Here is a 19,486-nt window from a genome sequence, read left to right as displayed (position 1 = left end):
ATGCCAGAAATGGGAATTACAGCTTCAGGCAGGTGGAACTTTCAGTTTCTGTGTCTTCTTTGGGCTTTAATGCCTTTTACTTACTAACTTGTCTCTAATGCCAAGCCAAGTGTAGAAATCAGCCTCATCGTTCTTTTTCCTGGATGGCTTGTGGAGAGTCCTGGTGAATTTCCAACATACATGTTTGATTTGGTTTATTTTCATATTGACTCTTTAAGAGTCATACCAATCGCAACTTTAAAGGCAGCCATTCCAGGAGAATGAGCGTGGTCCATGCTCAGCTTGGGTGCTTGATGTCAGATGATATAAGAAGTTGATCCCCGTCAGCTGGACTTGGATTAGAGTTCCATCCAAGGAACATGGTCAGAGGAAGATCTTTTTATATGCATATCATAGCAAGTCATAGGAAAACAGAGTCAGTCCTTCTCTTTCTGAAGGTGTTAGAAATATTTTTCTGAAACTGTTATAAATAGGATTTTAAATTTTTATGTGTAGTTTTCCTCCTTCTACAAAGAATTTGGGGCTATAAGTAAGGATCCGTAGAACCTTTCCTGAGAACCTAGTCGGCGCAGGGAAGCGCGTGTGTTCTAACAGAACCGTCTCTCTTGTGCATGTGTGCGCCCCTGCCCAACTCTCTCTCTCAGTAGCATCGAACGTGATTCCACAAGTGCTGACCCTGGTGCTTCCTTGTTGAATTGGGGTTTTATAGCTTGTTACCCAGCGTTTCCCCACTTCTGTTTTTTTACTTTTAACCCTCTTTTACTATAATGTAATCTCTTTTTCCCTTACCTTCCCTTTTTCTCCCCTCCCTTCCCACAGACGCAGGAATTTTTGTGGTGTTTTTTGACTGCTGTATGATAAAGAAGTAATGTTGAAATTCAAAAATTATTTAGATGATTGAAGATTATAATATAAAGTTTGTATTAAAATATTAATTTGTAGAAGACATTGTTTTACACTTACCTGCTTAATATGATTTATACTTAGTTTTTAACAATATTCTGAGCAAAAGGTGAAGGTCTAAAAAAAGAATTTAAAACTAGCGTTATGGTTGATCTTGTGTTGAGTTTATATTAATGTATATTTTTACAGGATCAAAAATAGAATCATTGGTATTTGGAATGTTTGCATTTTTCAGTGTTTTAATTATGAAAATTTTAAACATACAAACAGTTGAAAGAATTGCATAGCGGACAGCTGTATGCCCAGCACCAATTGACATGACAGCTGTATACCCAGCACCAACTGACACGACAGCTGTATGCCCAGCACCAACTGACACGACAGCTGTATACCCAGCACCAACTGACAGGACAGCTGTATACCCAGCACCAACTGACAGGACAGCTGTATACCCAGCACCAACTGACACGACAGCTGTATACCCAGCACCAACTGACACGACAGCTGTTTACCCAGCACCAACTGACACGACAGCTGTTTACCCAGCACCGGCTGACAGGACAGCTGTATACCCAGCACCAACTGACGTGACAGCTGTATACCCAGCACCGGCTGACAGGACAGCTGTATACCCAGCACCGGCTGACGTGACAGCTGTATACCCAGCACCGGCTGACGTGACAGCCGTATACCCAGCACCAGCTGATGTGACAGCTGTATACCCAGCACCAACTGACGTGACAGCTGTATACCCAGCACCAAGTGACGTGACAGCCGTATACCCAGCACCAAGTGACGTGACAGCCGTATACCCAGCACCAATTGTCATTTTAGTATATCTGCCTCATCGCATATCAGTCCATCACTCAGTCCCTCCATTCATCTATCCATCTTATTTTTTTGATGCATTTTCAGTAAGTTGCAGATTTTATTACCCCTAAATATTATCATTAACTAGAATTCAGTTTTTGTTACGGGTGGTTTTTTTGTCTTGGAACATAAAGATAGCAACTTTTTTTTTTTTTTTTAAATAATTGTAGTATTTGGCCAGGCGCAGTGGCACACTCCTGTAATCCCAGCACTTTGGGAGACTGAGGCGGGCGGATCACGAGGTCAGGTTGAGACCAGCCTGGCAGCATGGTGAAACACTGTCTCTACTAAAAATACAAAAAATTAGCCTGGTATGGTGACGCACACCTGTAATCCCAGCTATTCGGGAGGCTGAGGCAGGAGAATTGCTTGAACCCGGGAGGCGGAGGTTGCAGTGAGTTGAGATCACGCCACTACACAGCAGCCTGGGTGACAGAGCGAGACTCCATCTCAAAAAATAATAATAATCATTGCAGTATTTTTCCTAAGTGATACCTTAAGAGAGATGTAGGGCTGTGAAACTTTCGTGGCAACAGTGCACTAATTTGGATAATGTTTGTTCCCAATAAATTAAGAGCCAAATTGTATGTAACTGGTGCTTTATTTTATTTAACATCAATTTTTGAAGAATTGGGCATCTCCAGAAGTTATGTAAGAATTTTTAATAGACAAGTAGAAATCTGGAGCTAATAAAGGTTATTTTGAAAAAAATGTACAGAATTATTGCTTTAGCTTTTGGCTGACCTCTAATTGGATATATTAGTTCCTGTTCTTAGTCGGTGGTCTGTCACTTACATCATTTAAAATGTAATTAAGATTGAAAACTTACTGTATGCTGGGCAGAAACTCACTAAGCCCTGAGCATACCCATCTAATTTCCACATGAACATGCCCAATGGCATGTTCGTTCCATATCCTCATTTAAGCTGTTCCATTTTAATAGGAAAAGAGTATAAATAGTTCATTTGTTAAAATTAATAGATATTAAAGTGGCCACCAAGACTGCCCTAATGCGGTACACCGAACCCCATCAGTGGTAGTGACTGGAAGCCTGCCGCTGGGAAATGCTGTCCCCGTGCACCGCGTCTGTCATTCTTAACCTTCAAGTCCATTCAGGAAGTAGTCTTAGAGGGTCTGCTGTGGCCTATTTTATAATTGGAGGCTCCCAAATCCTATCTCCACTCTACGAGGGGAGATATTTGAGCAGATATTTGAGCCTCTCCAAAATGGCTAGCATTTCAAACGAGCAGAGATTGATTTTTCTTCTTCCGAGATTGCAGATGTCAGTTGTGCAGAATGTGGGGGTGAGGTAGTGCTGTGCTCTGATTTGAGGAGCCTACGGAGTATCTGCAGTATCTCATTATGGTTAAGAACAGGGCTTTATTAAAGGCCCTGATACGAAGTGGAAGCAGGGACCAGAAATGCGTGGTAAAGACTTTGGCTGCTGTTTTTTAATACATCCTATTTCAAAGACCAGTCCTAGTACCATTTATGTAGTTTTATGTAAGAGAAGAGGTAACTGGAAAATGGCTTCTCAGAACAATGAATAAATATTTTGGTACTGGTTAATTAAAACTGCCATAGTTTCTTTAGTTAGAAAATTATGCTGTTTTTGAGCCCGCTGTGAATGAACCCCACAGTAAAGCCAGCTTTAAGTGACTTGATGTGACCTTATCCTTTACAGTTAGAAAACGTTTCCATTTAAGACTTTTTTTCTCTTCTAATTAAGGACCTGGGAAGAGCCAACAGACGGAAGCCCAAGGTAAGCACACCGTGTCAGACCCTGCCCTGTCCTCTTTGTAGTGTTCAATATCTAGCCTGGTACCTTGTGGCTTATAGTTCTCTTTACTGTTCTGATTTATACCAGCTTTTTTTTTTTTTTTAATCTTCTTTAGCCTCCAGCACCTGAAGATCTTGCAGTAATTTGTTTCACAAGTGGAACTACAGGTGAGTTTTGAGATAGAATTGCTTCTACATGTGGCAGCCAGTGGTCTGTACTCTCCCCCACCTCTTTTGGATGACTTATCAGCTAACAGTAGACGGACCGAAAGCAGAAGAGAAGGAAGCGGTTCAAGTGCTGTCTTCTTGTTGCTCTGTAAGATCTTCTCAGAGTCCAAGAGTGCCGGATAATTCCTCAAACATTTATTGAGGGTGATATTAGATTCACCTATCATCCTAGGACAGACTATATCGGTGGCTCCCAGGAAGATAATTTCTGGTTTTTCTTCTCTTATGACACGTATACCCTTTAAAATGTGTCCATATTAATAAAGGTTTTTAAAGATAAGTCAGTGAAAGGATTGCAGGTTGCTTAGGAATTTAGTGTTCAACATTTGGCTTTCACGACGTATCTAACAGTAGAGGTGTCTGAGGCCCTAATTATGTGAGGTTTCTGGGCCTCCTTCATTTCTGTCATTCTTTAACTTTGTTCTGCTTCATATATGCTCCACAGGCAACCCCAAAGGAGCAATGATCACTCATCGAAACATAGTGAGCGATTGTTCAGCTTTTGTGAAAGCAACAGAGGTAACTTTTTGGGATGTCATCATCTTTCCTCATTGGTTGACATTAGTCCTTGAGAATGAAAGTGCTGAAGGTGGCACCACTGTGTTAGGTCCGTGTGGTATTTAGAAATGATGTGACATACGGATAAGGTCAGAACTTTAGGCCTAAGTCCACCTTCTCTCTTTTTTCACTTTGAACCTAATCGCTAACCCTTGCATGTGATAATTAAGGTGAATTGACCGATGAAGTTCACTGCAACATTTATATAGAGAAACTCTATTTGGATATTGCCCTAGAAACATGTCCAAGAAAGGACAGAGAACAGATGGACTCTCTTGTGTTTTTATCCAGTGTCCCTGTATTTGGGAAATAATTTATTTTAAATTGGCAATGATATGTTAAAAGTTTTTGAATTATTATCTGTTGTGGTCAGTGTGACTTCCATTGCACTAGAAGTATTAAAGCCTTGCACTTCAACTAATTTCCCATACTTTTAAAGTTTACTATCCAGTGTCTTAGTCTATTCAGGTTGCCATAAAAAAAAAAAAAAAAAGAAAACCAACCCACAGACTGGGTGGCTTATACAGCAGACATTTATTTTCTCGCAGTTCTGGAGGCTAGAAGTCCAAGATCAACTGCTGGCAAATTTGGCTTCCGGTGAGGGCTCTCTTCCTGGCTTGTGGACAGTCTCCTTCTCCTGTATCCTCACATGGCCTTTCTTCCATACACGCACAGAGAGAGAGCACTCTGTTGTCTCTTCCTCTTCTTATAAGGACACCAGCCCTATCAGATCAGGGCCCACCTCCAAAAACAGTCACAGCAGGGCCCCATCTACATTGGGAGTTAGGACGTTAACATATGAATTTAGAAGGGGGTGATGTGATTCAGTCCATAACACCAAGAGCCTATTCCAAACTTGCCTTTTAAAAAGGTGCTTACTGAACAATATAATGCCTTTTCCTTACACTCTTTTTCACATTTAACATAATTGGCTTTTGCAGTCTCTTTGGAAGTATTCTGCAGCTCTGATTTTTGTAGCAGGAGCCTGAGCTTAATGGCTTTGGGGAATGGATATGTTTGGTGGCTGCAGAAAACTGATCTTTGAGGGATCTTGCCACTTATTTTACTTGGCTCACACTTTCCAAATGCCCTTTTTAAAGGTGTATACTTTCTAAACAGAGTTCAACATTTAGTACCTTACCAAAGTGAAATTTTAATGTCCTAATTGGCCTTCAAAGAAAACTTAAAATGCATTGGTCGCTCATTGAGGCAAATGATTACAGAACTTTGTTTAAAGTCAATTACAATATCAAATCAATTACAATATCAGTATCTTCTCAGTTTTGTAAGATGTCTAATCATGATAATGGACAATATTTTTGTTCTAAATCAAAAAGTTGAAAAGTATAGATAGAATGGAGCCTGATTTCTCATTGTATTAATATAACAATTTCATCCTGAGAAGTACTACTTGGGATGCCTGTCAGACTTGAATAAAATCGAGCTGAGACGATAGCATGCTCAGCCCACATCCAGTGCTTCTGCAGCTGCTGTGTTTGCTCAGGATTCATGCTTTCATCCGTTGTCACATTATCATCAAGGGTGACCCAGCTTTAGGAAAGGAAAGGGCATGGCTCAGAACTTGGTACATCATCCGCTAGGTAATGACAATGCCCTCATTTCTTAGTTGGTGTGACAGCAGCTGCTGTTGGACACCCCCTGTTTTGGCCAGAATTCTTTATGTTAATAACGTGAATATTCCATACAAACTCTCACTGTGCCTGCCCTAAGTAAGGCCCATTCAGAGGGAAACCAGATGTCCAAACTTAATATCTGTGGACCCATCGTGATCAGCATTTTATAGGAGAGCAAATTCCTGGGTGCCAGATCTGAGGTTGCATTAAACAAATTGTGATATGTAAAGTAGGGCTTTAAGGTATTAAAAATATTGATCAAACTCAAAATACTCTAAGGACCTTGGAAATCCACCTTCTTTTATCTTCTTTCCTCCTTTCCCTTAGCAACATAAAATGCAATTTTATGTTGAAATGGGTCCTGTATTTCTTAAGGTAAAATTGAACTTGCTGGGTACTAGGATACTGTAGTGATGAAATACTAACTGATTAGAGCACATAATCCCGTAACCTTCCAATTTGGGCAAAATTTTCCTTGTTTTGATTTAAGCCCTGAAGTGGATTTACTTTGTCATTGGGAATGACTTCCACTTTATTTGAATAATTAAAGTATTGCTTTTTTTTTTTTTTTGATTCAGAGTCTCACTCTGTTGCCCAGGCTGGAGTGCAGTGGTGCAATCTCGGCTTACTGCAGCCTCTGCCTCCCTGATTCAAGCGATTCTGCTGCCTCAGCCTCCTGAAGTAGCTGGAATTACAGGCATGTGCCACCATGTCTGGCTAATTTTTGTATTTTTAGTAGGGATGGGGTTTTACCATGTTGGCCAGGCTGGTCTTGAACTCCTGACCTCAAGTGATCTGCCTACCTCGGCCTCCCAACGTGCTGGGATCACAGGTGTGAGCCACCACGCCCCTTGCTATTCATTTTATTCTTTGGTGAGAAGAAATTGCAGACCATAAGCAAAAACTGTTTCTCCTCAGTGTTGAGGTACTATGTGCTCAGAAGTAAAATGGGAAGTTACTGGGAGTCTTAATGCTTTTCCGCCTTGCTGGTGTCTTTGCTTACAGAATACAGTCAATCCTTGCCCAGAGGATACTTTGATATCTTTCTTGCCTCTCGCCCATATGTTTGAGAGAGTTGTAGAGGTAGGCATTTAATTTTGTTTTCCTTGCTTGCTTGTTTGTGTCTGTTCTGCTAAATCGTTGTGTTTTACAGAAAGCACTTCCCTTGAATGCCAGTGACACACACATTTCATTTTTACCACTCGCACACATGTATGAACAGCTCTTGGAGGTAAGTGTGACGTGCAGACGGTCGGCCCTATAGAGAATTTTTTGCTCAGCCCCGTTTTAGAAATGGTGCAGATTATTTGAAAGAATATAAATTCTTTTTCTGAGTATGAACAGGATACTTGAATTTAATCACTCATTTTAAAATTAGGAGCTCAGACTTTTGAAGGATACTAATATGGACATGAGTCCAGAAAGACCAACTATAAAGGTAAAGTCCTGATTAATTCAGTTCTACAAAGCCCAGTGAGGCTTCCGTTCTGTGAGAAGTCGCTATTTTTGATTGTGCTTGTTCATAATGCACAAGTTGGCTTGCGACTAATTTTTTCAGCAATATTCTAAGTGCCCTTGGAAAAAGAGGATGATCCTTGAGTGGACCTTTGCCTAGGTTCTCTGTAATCAACCGTGTGACTAATTTTAAAACTGACCAAGAACCACCTTTTCTCCTTCTTTGACAATTTTGGATTTTATGCTGTAGGAAAAAACAGTGAGCACCGTTCATTCATTTAGGGAGTAGTTACTGAGCTCTAGCTGTGTGCCCGCTGCTGTATGGGAGACAGAGGTGACTATCAGCCGCTGCTTTGGATGACAGCTGCCCTGTCGGATTTGCTCAGCCCAAAGCATCGAAGGCGATTAGATCCCATCTGCCATCTGTTCCTTCTACTTCCTGCACACCTCAGGATCTTCTGGGTTTATAAAGCAATCTCAAAGGAGTTGCTGTACCTAGCGAGTTTTAGAGGTGTGCCTAGAAGGCAGGCCACACTGAACAAAAGCTTTCTGAGCTGTAATCGTTAAACAGTGAGCCATGGTGTCCCTTTCTTGTGGTTTCTGCTTCTAAGCCAGAGAACATTTGTACTTCCCTTGTGTCATCTTTTGAATCTTTTCTTTTTAAATTTTAAAATAGGCAAACTGTCAGGTCCATATGGCTTGCCAGCACAGTTTGTACTAGACAGGAAAAAAATCGTGCAGTGTATTCTAGCTGAATGGCAAGCCACTCTGGTGTTAGATACCCTGGTGTCACAAATTCATCATACTTGGTGGCCTTTCAGAAACTTCTAGTTAGATTCAAACAAAAGAAAGTGAGACTTTAACAAACTTGGACTCTAGGCAAGAAGTTAAGTTTTTATTTTGAGAATAATTTAAATGTAAAGTTCTGGAAGGATATATATATATATTTTTTTTTTTTTGAGACAGAGTCTCCCTCCGTGGCCCAGGCTGGACAGCAGTGGCACAATCTCAGCCCACTGCAATCTCCGCCTCCTGGGTTCAAGCAATTCTCCAGCCTCAGCCTCCTGAGTTGCTGGGACTATGGGCACCCGCCACCAAGCCCGGCTAATTTTTGTTTTTTAGTAGAGATGGGGTTTCGCCGTAACATGGCCAGGCTCAACTGGAACTCCTGACCTCAAGTGATCACCTGCCTCAGCCTCCCAAAGTGCTGGGATTATAGGCGTAGGCCACCGCACCCAGCCACTAAAAATATTTAGAATATGTAATACCATGTCATTCATTGAACAGACACTTATCACCGCACTAAAAGAGTAGAATCTCTGTGGTCATCACTAAAAACAGCATAGCCTGGGTTTTTTACTAAGTCCTGTATCTTCAGGATAACCAAGAGAAATACCACATTTCCATGTTGTACAATGACTAGTAAATGCACATTTTTTTAAGTTACCTATATTTAGGAAATTTGGGATTTCTGGAAACTGGCCTGAAATGCTAAAACTGAAGTGTTGGATGTTGTCCATAAGTTGTGTAACCCCTGCTGTGATGATAAAATGTTTGTTGTTCCCATTACCCCTGTAGTGTGTAATGCTGTGTCATGGAGCTAAAATCGGATTTTTCCAAGGAGATATCAGGCTGCTCATGGATGACCTCAAGGTGCTTCAGCCCACTATCTTCCCCGTGGTTCCAAGACTGCTGAACCGGATGTTTGACCGAGTAAGTTCCAAGCGCAAAGTCCCAGGACTGGGCACTGACTTGGACGCAGGGGCTTGGGCTTGAATTGGGCTGTGCCATGTGCCGTCTGTAGGACCCTGGACAGTCCTCCCAATCTTGCAGAACTTCAGTTTACTCATCTGTAAAGTTAGAATGTGTTTACCTCTCAGAGTTGTTGATAAGGATTATAAGAGAAAACGCATGAACACACTTTGTAAACCATGGTCACAATACAAGCATAAGGTGGGAGGTCATTTTATTTTTACAATAAACACTTTGAGCCTCTGCCTCCTCATGTATAACACGGACTGTTACCTCTTCTCTCCTACTGTTTGTCTCCAAAAGTTGCTAATGGGATCACATAAGAATAGTAACTATGAAATGGTTTTCTTCATTGTAAAGCTCCTTGCATGGACATGTAAAACATTACTTAATTGGCCACACTGAAAGAAGTGACAAGCCACAGCAGAGCCCAAGAGAGCACCAGCCCCTCTGCGGTGGATATCATCGCGTGGACCACACAGTCAGGGTCAGGCGTGTGGGGGCATGAGCAATCTCCAGAAAGAGTTTTCACTTACTCTTTATTTTGAGGCAGGACTTCTGTTATCTGTCAGAACCTTCTTATGTTTTTAATGGTTCTTTTTAAAAGAACAGCTTTATCAACATATAATACTGTATAATTTGCTGATTTAAAGTGTGTAATTCAAAGGTTTTGAGTACTTTCACAGAGTTCTGCAGCCATCACTACAATCAATTTTAGAACATTTTCATTACCTCCAAGAGAAACCCTTACCTATTCCTTGTCATCTCCCAGACCCCCTCCACCCTTCAGCATCTGCTCATCTGTGTTCTAAATCTGTGTATTTCTCTGTTCTGGACTTTTCTGTGGATGGAATCATGCCATATGTGCTCCTTTGTGACTGGCTTCTTTCATGAGCATCCATGTAGCACGTATTAGCACTTCATTCCTTTTAACGGCCAAATAGTATTCCACTGTATGGATATAACGCATTTTATTTATCCATTCCTTTTTTTTTTTTTTTTTTGAGACAGGGTCTCTCTGTCATCCAGGCTAGAGTGCAGTGGTGTTATCATGGCTCACTGCAGCCTCCACCTCCAGGGCTCAAGCAGTCCTCCCACCTTAGCCTCCTGAGTAGCTGGGACCACAGGCACGTGCCACCATGCCCGGCTAATTTTTGAATTTTTGGAGAGATGGGGTCTTACCATGTTGGCCACACTGGACTCAAACTCCTGAGCTCAGGAGATCCGCCCACCTCAGCCTCCCAAAGTGCTGGGAATACAAGCGTGGGCCGCCGCACCTGGCCTATGCATTCCTACTTGATGGACATTTGGGGATGTATGTGTCCGTGGCTCCTGGGTGTATACCGAGGTGTGGAATTGCTGGTCCTGTGCCGACCATGTGGGACCATTAGAGGACCGGCCAGGCTGTCAGAGCAGCTGTGCCATTTTGTGTTCCCCAGCTGTGTATGAGGGTTCTGATTTCTCCACACTTTTTGACTCTGGCCGTCCTAGTAGGTGTGAAAACCTCATGTCTTGCCTCATTAGATTTTCGGACAAGCAAACACCACACTGAAGCGATGGCTCTTGGACTTTGCCTCCAAGAGGAAAGAAGCAGAGCTTCGCAGCGGCATCATCAGAAACAACAGCCTGTGGGACCGGCTGATCTTCCACAAAGTACAGGTAACACGTGACTCGCAGCCACTGCTCCATGGAAACCCACTTCGGTGTTCAGAGTTCTAGGAGGGCTTTTTTTGTGAGAGGGAGAGATGAAGGTAAGGGAGAGAGTAACATGTTTTTGTTAATTCTGGCACACGTTTAAAAACTAAAGGCAAAGCCATTAAGGAGGCCTCAGCTTCTGAGATCAGTAGTATTGCAGCCATCTAGGGGGGAAGGGTTCAGGGTAGTGGAGCCTTTCTCATTCTCCATTTTGCTTCATTTTTCCGGAACAAGCATGTCACTCTTGAGGTAATTTTTCAAGCATGAGTGATAACGTGTAACAATATTATGCCCCCCAGAAGGCCAGAATTGTGGTAGTTACCACAGATCCGCCCAGTCCTGTTCTAATTCCCTGAAATAGCTTCTGCAGAGGTGGGGCTGACTTCCATCCCCGTTGGGAGGGAACAGGGCAGTCACGGGTGGAAACAAACTGTCGCCCTGTGTTGCTGTCGTGAGGGCTGTGAGTTCTCTGTGTGGCCTCCGTGTGGCCTGCAGCTATGGGTTAGGGAACGGGGTGGAGAGGCCGCTGACTTCCAGGTGTGTAACCCTCACCTTCTCCCACTCTCCCTCCCTGAAAGTCGAGCCTGGGCGGAAGAGTCCGGCTGATGGTGACAGGAGCCGCCCCGGTGTCTGCCACTGTGCTGACGTTCCTCAGAGCAGCCCTGGGCTGTCAGGTGAGGTGGATGTCACGGTGCCTGATTCTCCCACACTAGGACACCCAGTCCTCTTCTGCACCAAAAGTCATCTGTACTCTGTGTGTGTGTGTGTGTGTGTGTGTGTGTGTGCTTTCTTAATTGACAAGCGTATCTATATTTATGGCGTACAACATGATGTTTTGATGTATGTAATATGTAAACATTGTGGAATGGCTAAATCAAGCTAATTAACATGTGTCTTATCACCCATACTTTTTTTTTCCCATGTGGTGAGAACACTTGGAATCTACCCTCTGGGCAGTTTTCAAGTATATGATACATTGTTGTTAGCTGTAGTCACCACGTGGTGCTCTGGAGCTCTTGAACCAGTTCCTCCTGATGGAGACTGTGTCCTTTCACCAACATCACCCCTGTCCTTCCCACCCCCTACTTTGTGTGCATGTGTTATTTTTGTTTGGAAGATATGTTATTAGTTGGTTGCTTGGAGAAGCAACCATATGTCTATTTTTTACCCGAGGCAGGGGAATGTGTATGTCTGCCATTTGTCGAATTTTCTCTAGGATCAGGTACAAGACAACCTTTAGAAGCAGGTGTGCAGCTGTGGAATGGGTCACAGGTGATGAGCCTACCCGCACACCATGCTGACAACCCGTAGTAAAGGGAGAAAGGAGGATTTGGTGACAGACGGGACATGTGTGGGGTACACATCCTGTGAATTGGCCAAGGAGTTCACTGCCGCTGGGTGGTGACCAGTCACATAGGGGTTCTCCCTAGCTTGGCCACAGGAAGTTAAGTAGAAGGCGTACCTGGGTGACGGCTGGTGTTGGCGTAAAGCACACTGGACCATCGAATGAACTTACTGAACAGACCATCTGAAACGAGATTTCACCAGTCAGCCTTGACTTGGGAGTTAGTGAGACTTCATTGCTTGTGCACTTCCAGCAAAGGTGCGATTGTGCTCTCCTTAATAATGTTCCGTCTCTTGGTGCCCCAGTTTTATGAAGGCTACGGACAGACCGAGTGCACTGCCGGGTGCTGCCTGACCATGCCTGGAGACTGGACCGCAGGTATGGCTGGGGGAGGCTCCTTTTTGGAATTTTTTTATTCATATTGGATTATTGGTATGTCTGGAATTGGGTTAATCACTGACTGGTTCATTAACCATCTTAAACAAAAGTGCTGTGTTTCTGATCATTAGGCCCTGGGGGCAAACACTCCTGTAAGTCAGGGCACTGTGGGGAAAACACCTCCTGCAACTGAGGAGTGGCGTTGGGGATCTGACTGTAAAGCTGGTGGCAGCAGAGACTTGGCTAGACTCTACCAGTGACATCTGAGAGGGGCCCTGTGTTCCAGATTGAGAATGTCTGGCCCAACAGAGCTTCCTGGTAATTGAGTAGGGTCTCGTTATTTGCTGGTCATTTTAAACAACAAATAGTTACTAAATTTGTACTGTGTGCTGTGCTAGGTGTTGGGACTACCGATAGGAATAAATACAAGTCCTTTTTCTCAAAAGAGTCTTTTCTCAAAAGGAAAAAGGAGGAGGACAAACAAAAACAACTGAGCATCTGTCATGGGTAAGCCTCTGTGATGGGTGCTTAGGATGTACCTAATGTCAGCGTAACCTCAACAGCGTCCCTGTGAGATAAGTTCTGGTACTTCTCAGAGGAAATTATAGATTGTTGCTTAAGTAACACATAAATAATGTATGAGAATTTACGCAGCATTACACTTTGGAGCCAGGATTTCAACCCCGGCCTGACTGCAGAACTTCCGTGCTTCCTCTGTGTCACCTGAGTAGTAAATTCTACACTGTGATAAATAAACTTCCCCAGCTTATTTGGAGTATTATAAGTATTAGCACCATTTAGTAACATAGATTCTAGAACCTAGCACTGTCTAGTAACATAATTCTACTGGAATTGACGCAGACAGTCTGTGAATCTTCTTTATGGTATTTGTTTAATTTTTAACCTCAGTTTCCTTAACGGAGAATTTGGAATACTGATCTCTAGAAGCTCAAATTATTAAAACACAGGAAGAATTATTTGTGATATCTAATGTGATATCTAACATATCTAATGTCTGTTGTTGCTGCTTCTTTGGCAAGAGAGTTAAGTTAGCTGTAGAAATAAGCACTGTCCCATCTTAGTAAAAACTGTAAGACATGCTTCTTCATACGCAAGGAGATAAAGGCCGTGTTGATCAGAACCAGGTGGTGCGTGAGGTTTGCCAAAGCTGCATATGTTCTCTCTTCTTACAGAGAACAAGGATGCTAAGAATTCTGTGTAAGATGAGTGCACGTAATGGGTGGGGGCGATCGGAGGGTGGAAGCCGGGTGAAGGTTTGAGAGAGCCTGCTTCCAGGTGTTTGTAGGAACCTTCACATAGAGGCCAAATTGCTCATAAATAACTCAGAGCATCACACTTGGAAAAGGTCCTGAAGACACTAAATATGTTCTTCCCTAGTCTAAGAATAGACTCACTTAAATTATACTAGGAAGAGAATGGCTACAATTGCAGAAATCAGAAGTTTATCCCAGCTGTTTTTCTTATGTGGAATCCTGTTTGCTATCAAAATAATTTGACCTGAGGTTATGAATAGTTCCCTTAGGAATGACCATTTGCTTATTTAATATACAGGCCATGTTGGGGCCCCGATGCCGTGCAGTTTGATAAAACTTGTTGATGTAGAAGAAATGAATTACATGGCTGCTGAGGGCGAGGGCGAGGTGAGTGAAAACCATCAGTCATTTTCCCTCGCTGCTGTTTCCTGTGATCGCTGGCCTTTGCGAATGCTGTGGTATTTCCCAACAGCTCAAAGCCATTGAACTTGACTTCATTGGTGATGCTGGAGTCTGCCAGGCTTCTTTCTGAGGGTACATTTATGTTCAGCTCTCGGGGAGTGGGCAGAAGGGACACTGACGCCTGCCTTCCTCTGCCAGGCCTCATAGGGATTTGGGCTCGAGAGCCTGCAAAGAAAGGCCCAGTGGCCTCAGTTCCTGGGACGAAGCTCCTGCCTGTTGATTCCCTGGGTACCTATTAGTGAGCTGCTGGCTACTGGATGGGAAGCCTAATTACTTAAAAGTGATTTCATCCCCTGCAGGGCTTTCCAATAGCTTTGAGCCAGAACCTAAGGCAAGCATTTGCCCTACAAATTGGCCAGAGCTGAGGTAATTCAGGAAGGGAAGTAGGGGCACCGGAGATCCCTCGCAGACCGGGTGGGGCTCTGGTAACTCCCTCTGCATCCTGGAGTTTAGGGCTTCCAGCTGAAGGGTGGGGCAGACACACACGTACACACATGCACACACCAGTTTTCTCTGGAGAAACCCCAGTAAATGCTGTTCACTGATGATCTTCTTTTCTTTAGGTGTGTGTGAAAGGGCCAAATGTATTTCAGGGCTACTTGAAGGACCCAGCGAAAACAGCAGAAGCTTTGGACAAAGATGGCTGGTTACACACAGGGGACATTGGAAAATGGTTACCAGTAAGTTGCTGCCTCCTCTGGCCACAAACAGTTCTGTTCCACTGTAGGGAAGAAAATATCTTGTCTGCTGTACAGCTGCCACGTGGCAGTGGCACCCTGAATTTTCTGTTTCCCTTCCTCCTTGGTGAGTGGTATGATGCAGGCTGTTCCATTTCCTGCAGGGGACAGGGTTACACTTAGCATCCTTGGTTGGATTTTCACTTTCACTTTAGCAAATATGTTTTGTTTTGATGCTTTTTTGTTTGTTTGTTGTGTTTTTTGGTTTGTTTGTTTTTTTTTTTTTTTGAGACGGAGTCATGTTCTTGTCGCCCAGGCTGGCTGGAGTGCAATGGCATGATCTCAGCTCACTGCATCCTCCACCTCCCGGGTCCAAGCGATTCTCCTGCGTCAGCCTCCTGAGTATCTAGGATTACAGGTGCCCACCACCACACCTGGCTAATTTTTATATTTTTAGTAGAGACGGGGTTTCACCATGTTGGCCAGGCTGGTCTCGAACTCCTGACCTCAGGTGATCCACCCGCCTTGGCCTCCCAAAGTGCTGAGATTATAGGCGTGAGCCACCATGCCCGGCCTGTTTTGATGCTTAACATCAATTCTGGTTGTTGCTTCTCAACTGGAATACAAAGAGACAGTGGCTTTTTTACAATATCCGTACTGAGCTGTGATGTTGAGGCCTCAGTTAAATAAGATCTGGGGGAAGTTATGGTAGACTTCCAGCAATGTAGGATGGGCATGAATTTGGGAATAAATGTGTTTCTTAGATTTGTCATCTCATTAAAAATAGGGTGTTTCACAGATTAGACGAACTCCTTGAATTTAGTTGAATTTAGTCTCAGAACCATTTACTGTAGAGAAATTCTGAAGAGTCTATCTTAAGAGTGAGAAGCTTGTTCATGAAGCCTGACCTGTCCTACCTGTTGGTTTGACCAATAACCTGCTGTTTTGAAGTTATTACGATGCTGATTGCAAGCCCTAAAATTACAAATATAATTTTTATTATTGTGTATTGGCAGATTCTTGTAGATTTTAGGTGCTTACTTCTCTGGAATTTGTATTGATTAGAAAAATACCTCCCAAAATTACTTCAGATTTTGCAATACCCAAACTATTTAGAGATAAATTAAGTCCCCCTCTTCTGGTTCAAGAGAGATTAAATGTCAGTTCTAATTCTACTGTGGCACTCACGAACACATCCCATAGTCTCTCTGGACCTTGGTTTGCTCCTTTTGAAAATGGAGAACTGGTGTGGAACAAAAGAACCCTAGACACTTTCTACAGATGACTTTTGGAGGCATGAGAGTGGCCCCGGGGTGGGGATGGGTAAAAGTGGGACTAGGGTTTTGCTTACGGCACTACTGGGATGTGGCTGGTCTGGTCCAGAGATGCTAGGGCACTTCCACAGTTGACTCACTCTTCCCAAAGGGCCAAGAGCGCCCCTCCAGACATCGAGGAAGAAAACAGGAATTTGGCCTTTGTGTAGGAAACATTTCTTGAACTCTTACTCTGTGCAGAGCACTTTGAAAGGAAAAGTTGTGTGCCTGCTATTAAGGAACTGAGTCACTTGGTGAGCCAGATGTGTATGCACCTAATTCAGACAGGAGGCTACATGAGCGAGCAAAGCCTTGCTAGTGTTGACCAGTCAGTGGTGCCAAGTGGTGATGCTGAATGAGCACGGGCTCTGGGACCCCTTCTCTATCTCTGCACTTAGCCAAATAGCCTTGGACGAGTTCCTCAGTCTCTCTAAGGCTTAAGTTTTCCTCTCTGTAAAATGGGATCATAACTGACCTCTGTGGGATGTTATTAGAATTAATCAATAGTGTGTATTAAATACCTTTCACTGTTGTATTGGGATCCATCTTGGTTGGAAACCAGCCATCAGCCCATTCATAACCCCCTCCCTTCTGATCAACAGAATGGCACGTTGAAGATTATTGACCGGAAAAAGCACATATTTAAGCTGGCACAAGGAGAATACATAGCCCCTGAAAAGATTGAAAATATCTACGTGCGAAGTGAGCCTGTTGCTCAGGTGTTTGTCCACGGAGAAAGCCTGCAGGTATGCGCTTTCTGGGCCTTGAATCTTGCTGCATAGACATTGCCATTGCCTGCTACTCCAGGGGCTTTCAGTGTGATTCGAAGTTTGAGACGCCTATAAATTGGCTTTCATGTCTAATCTGCTAGAATATCATTGACCTGTTACTGATTTTTGTTGCTTGGCATTTCCTACTCAGAAAAATTTATTCTCTTTAATTTCCACATTTTTATTTTACTCAGGTCTGATGTACCAAGGGAGGCTGGATAAACATACTGGGGGAGAGGGGCGTGGGAAATACATGTTTCCAATTATGAAAGAAAATATTGACGGGGGTTATAAGAAAGTTTACAATTTTCAAACATATTAAACCCAGCCTATTGATGATATGCTTCCTAATCATTTTTGAGCAAATGGTGGTTGTGAACCAAGAATACTCAAAGTTGAAAATCAAAATCAGTATTGCAGTGAAACATGTATGGTATTTGCCAAAATGTTGGACAGATGATGCCAAGGAAGAGAGGATCTGGTTTCCTGAAAATTAACCTTTTGAAAAGTTGGGTCAAATGGTATTTCTAGTTCTAGATCCCTGAGGAATCGCCACACTGACTTCCACAATGGTTGAACTAGTTTACAGTCCCACCAACAGTGTAAAAGTGTTCCTATTTCTCCACATCCTCTCCAGCACCTGTTGTTTCCTGACTTTTTAATGATGGCCATTCTAACTAGTGTAAGATGGTATCTCATTATGGTTTTGATTTGCATTTCTCTGATGGCCAGTGATGATGAGCATTTTTTCATGTGTCTTTTGGCTGCATAAATGTCTTCTTTTGAGAAGTGTCTCTTCATATCCTTCACCCACTTTTTGATGGGGTTGTTTGTTTTTTTCTTGTAAATTTGTTTGAGTTCATTGTAGATTCTGGATATTAGCCCTCTGTCAGATGAGTAGGTTGCGAAAATTTTCTCCCATTTTGTAGGTTGCCTGTTCACTCTGATGGTAGTTTCTTTTGCTGTGCAGAAGCTCTTTAGTTTAATTAGATCCTATTTGTCAATTTTGGCTTTTGTTGCCATTGCTTTTGGTGTTTTAGACATTTGACCCAGCAATCCCATTACTGAGTATATACCCAAAGGATTATAAATCATGCTGCTATAAAGACACATGCACACGTTATGTTTATTGTGGCACTATTCACAATAGCAAAGACTTGGAACCAACCCAAATGTCCAACAATGATAGACTGGATTAAGAAAATGTGGCACATATACATCATGGATTACTATGCAGCCATAAAAAAGGATGCGTTCCTGTTCTTTATAGGGACATGGATGAAGCTGGAAACCATCATTCTCAGTAAACTAACACAAGGACAAAAAACCAAACACTGCATGTTCTCACTCATAGGTGGGAATTGAACAATGAGAACACATGGACACAGGAAGGGGAACATCACACACGAGGGCCCGTTGTGGGGTGGGGGGTGAGGGGAGGGATAGCATTAGGAGATATACCTAATGTTAAATGACGAGTTAATGGGTGCAGCACAGCAACATGGCACATGTATACATATGTAACAAACCTGCACATTGTGCACATGTACCCTAAAACTTAAAGTATAATTAAAAAAAAAGTTGTTAGATTTTAAAATTATTTTAGGATATTTTCTTATAAGAGAATGTACTTATTTTTCTTTGAGATTGCAGCTGTTTTCGTTTGATCCAGAATCTCATTCTTTTGATTTTTAATTTTATTGTTAGTAGATTATAAAGAATGGGATATTAGAGATTTTTCTCCAAAAATGAACCTATATAAATTTTATTTATTTATTTTCTTAAAGATAGGGTCTCACTCTGTTGTCCAGGCGGAGTGTAATGGCAGTCATAGCTCATTACAGCTTCAAACTGCTGGGTTCCAGGGGATCCTCCTACCTCAGCCTCCTGAGTAGCTGGGATTACAGGTGCAAGCCACCACACCCAGCTGATTTTCAATTTTTTGGTAGAGATGGAGTCTCACTATGTTGCCCAGGCTGGTCTCGAACTCCTGGCCTCAAGTGATACCCCTTGGCTTCCCAAAGTGCTAGGATTACAAGCATGAGACAGGCTCCCTTTTTTTCCCTTTTTTTAAAAGCAGTTATCTGATATCCATCACCTTGTTTATTTGACCCTGCTTTTAAAAAATAAGTATACAAAAGTAAATACAAATTAGAGATTTGTTAGATTGGTATTTCCAGTGGTTTTTTAAAAACATTAATTGCAAAATTCCTGATGCCTACCACATTTTAGAGCCAGGAGTTCTTAATCTGGGCTGAGTGAACTCCTGGGGGAGGGGGTAGTATGTTCTGAAGAGATGAGCCATAACTTTCATCATATTCTCCCAGGGGGCCATAAGATGGAAAAATAAAGAACCACTATTTTAGAGCATTTGGATCAAGCTATGTAATAAC

The 19,486-nt window shown here is 42.7% G+C and overlaps 1 protein-coding gene across 9 annotated transcripts in view; it reads left to right on the top strand.

The window, feature by feature from the left end:
- ACSL1 (acyl-CoA synthetase long chain family member 1) overlaps positions 1 to 19,486 on the top strand; it is a 72,251-nt gene that overhangs the window by 50,379 nt on the left and 2,386 nt on the right. For 6 of the 9 annotated variants that reach the window (XM_058436940.1, XM_032149018.2, XM_058436942.1 and 3 more), the window contains 11 exons: positions 3,503 to 3,535; positions 3,669 to 3,720; positions 4,226 to 4,299; positions 6,978 to 7,055; positions 9,006 to 9,140; positions 10,704 to 10,838; positions 11,453 to 11,548; positions 12,525 to 12,597; positions 14,170 to 14,258; positions 14,897 to 15,013; positions 16,926 to 17,069. In XM_058436940.1, the coding sequence (XP_058292923.1) occupies positions 3,503 to 3,535; positions 3,669 to 3,720; positions 4,226 to 4,299; positions 6,978 to 7,055; positions 9,006 to 9,140; positions 10,704 to 10,838; positions 11,453 to 11,548; positions 12,525 to 12,597; positions 14,170 to 14,258; positions 14,897 to 15,013; positions 16,926 to 17,069 (1,026 nt within the window). Of the gene's footprint in view, positions 1 to 3,502; positions 3,536 to 3,668; positions 3,721 to 4,225; positions 4,300 to 6,977; positions 7,056 to 7,125; positions 7,204 to 9,005; positions 9,141 to 10,703; positions 10,839 to 11,452; positions 11,549 to 12,524; positions 12,598 to 14,169; positions 14,259 to 14,896; positions 15,014 to 16,925; positions 17,070 to 19,486 lie in introns of all 9 variants that reach the window. The other 3 variants (XM_032149021.2, XM_058436943.1, XM_032149016.2) reach the window with 2 other exon arrangements.

Source organism: Hylobates moloch, unplaced genomic scaffold (genome assembly GCF_009828535.3).
Source record: "Hylobates moloch isolate HMO894 unplaced genomic scaffold, HMol_V3 SCAFFOLD_3, whole genome shotgun sequence".
Classification (NCBI taxonomy): Eukaryota; Metazoa; Chordata; class Mammalia; order Primates; family Hylobatidae; genus Hylobates; species Hylobates moloch.
This window is presented reverse-complemented; position numbering and strand designations above follow the sequence as displayed.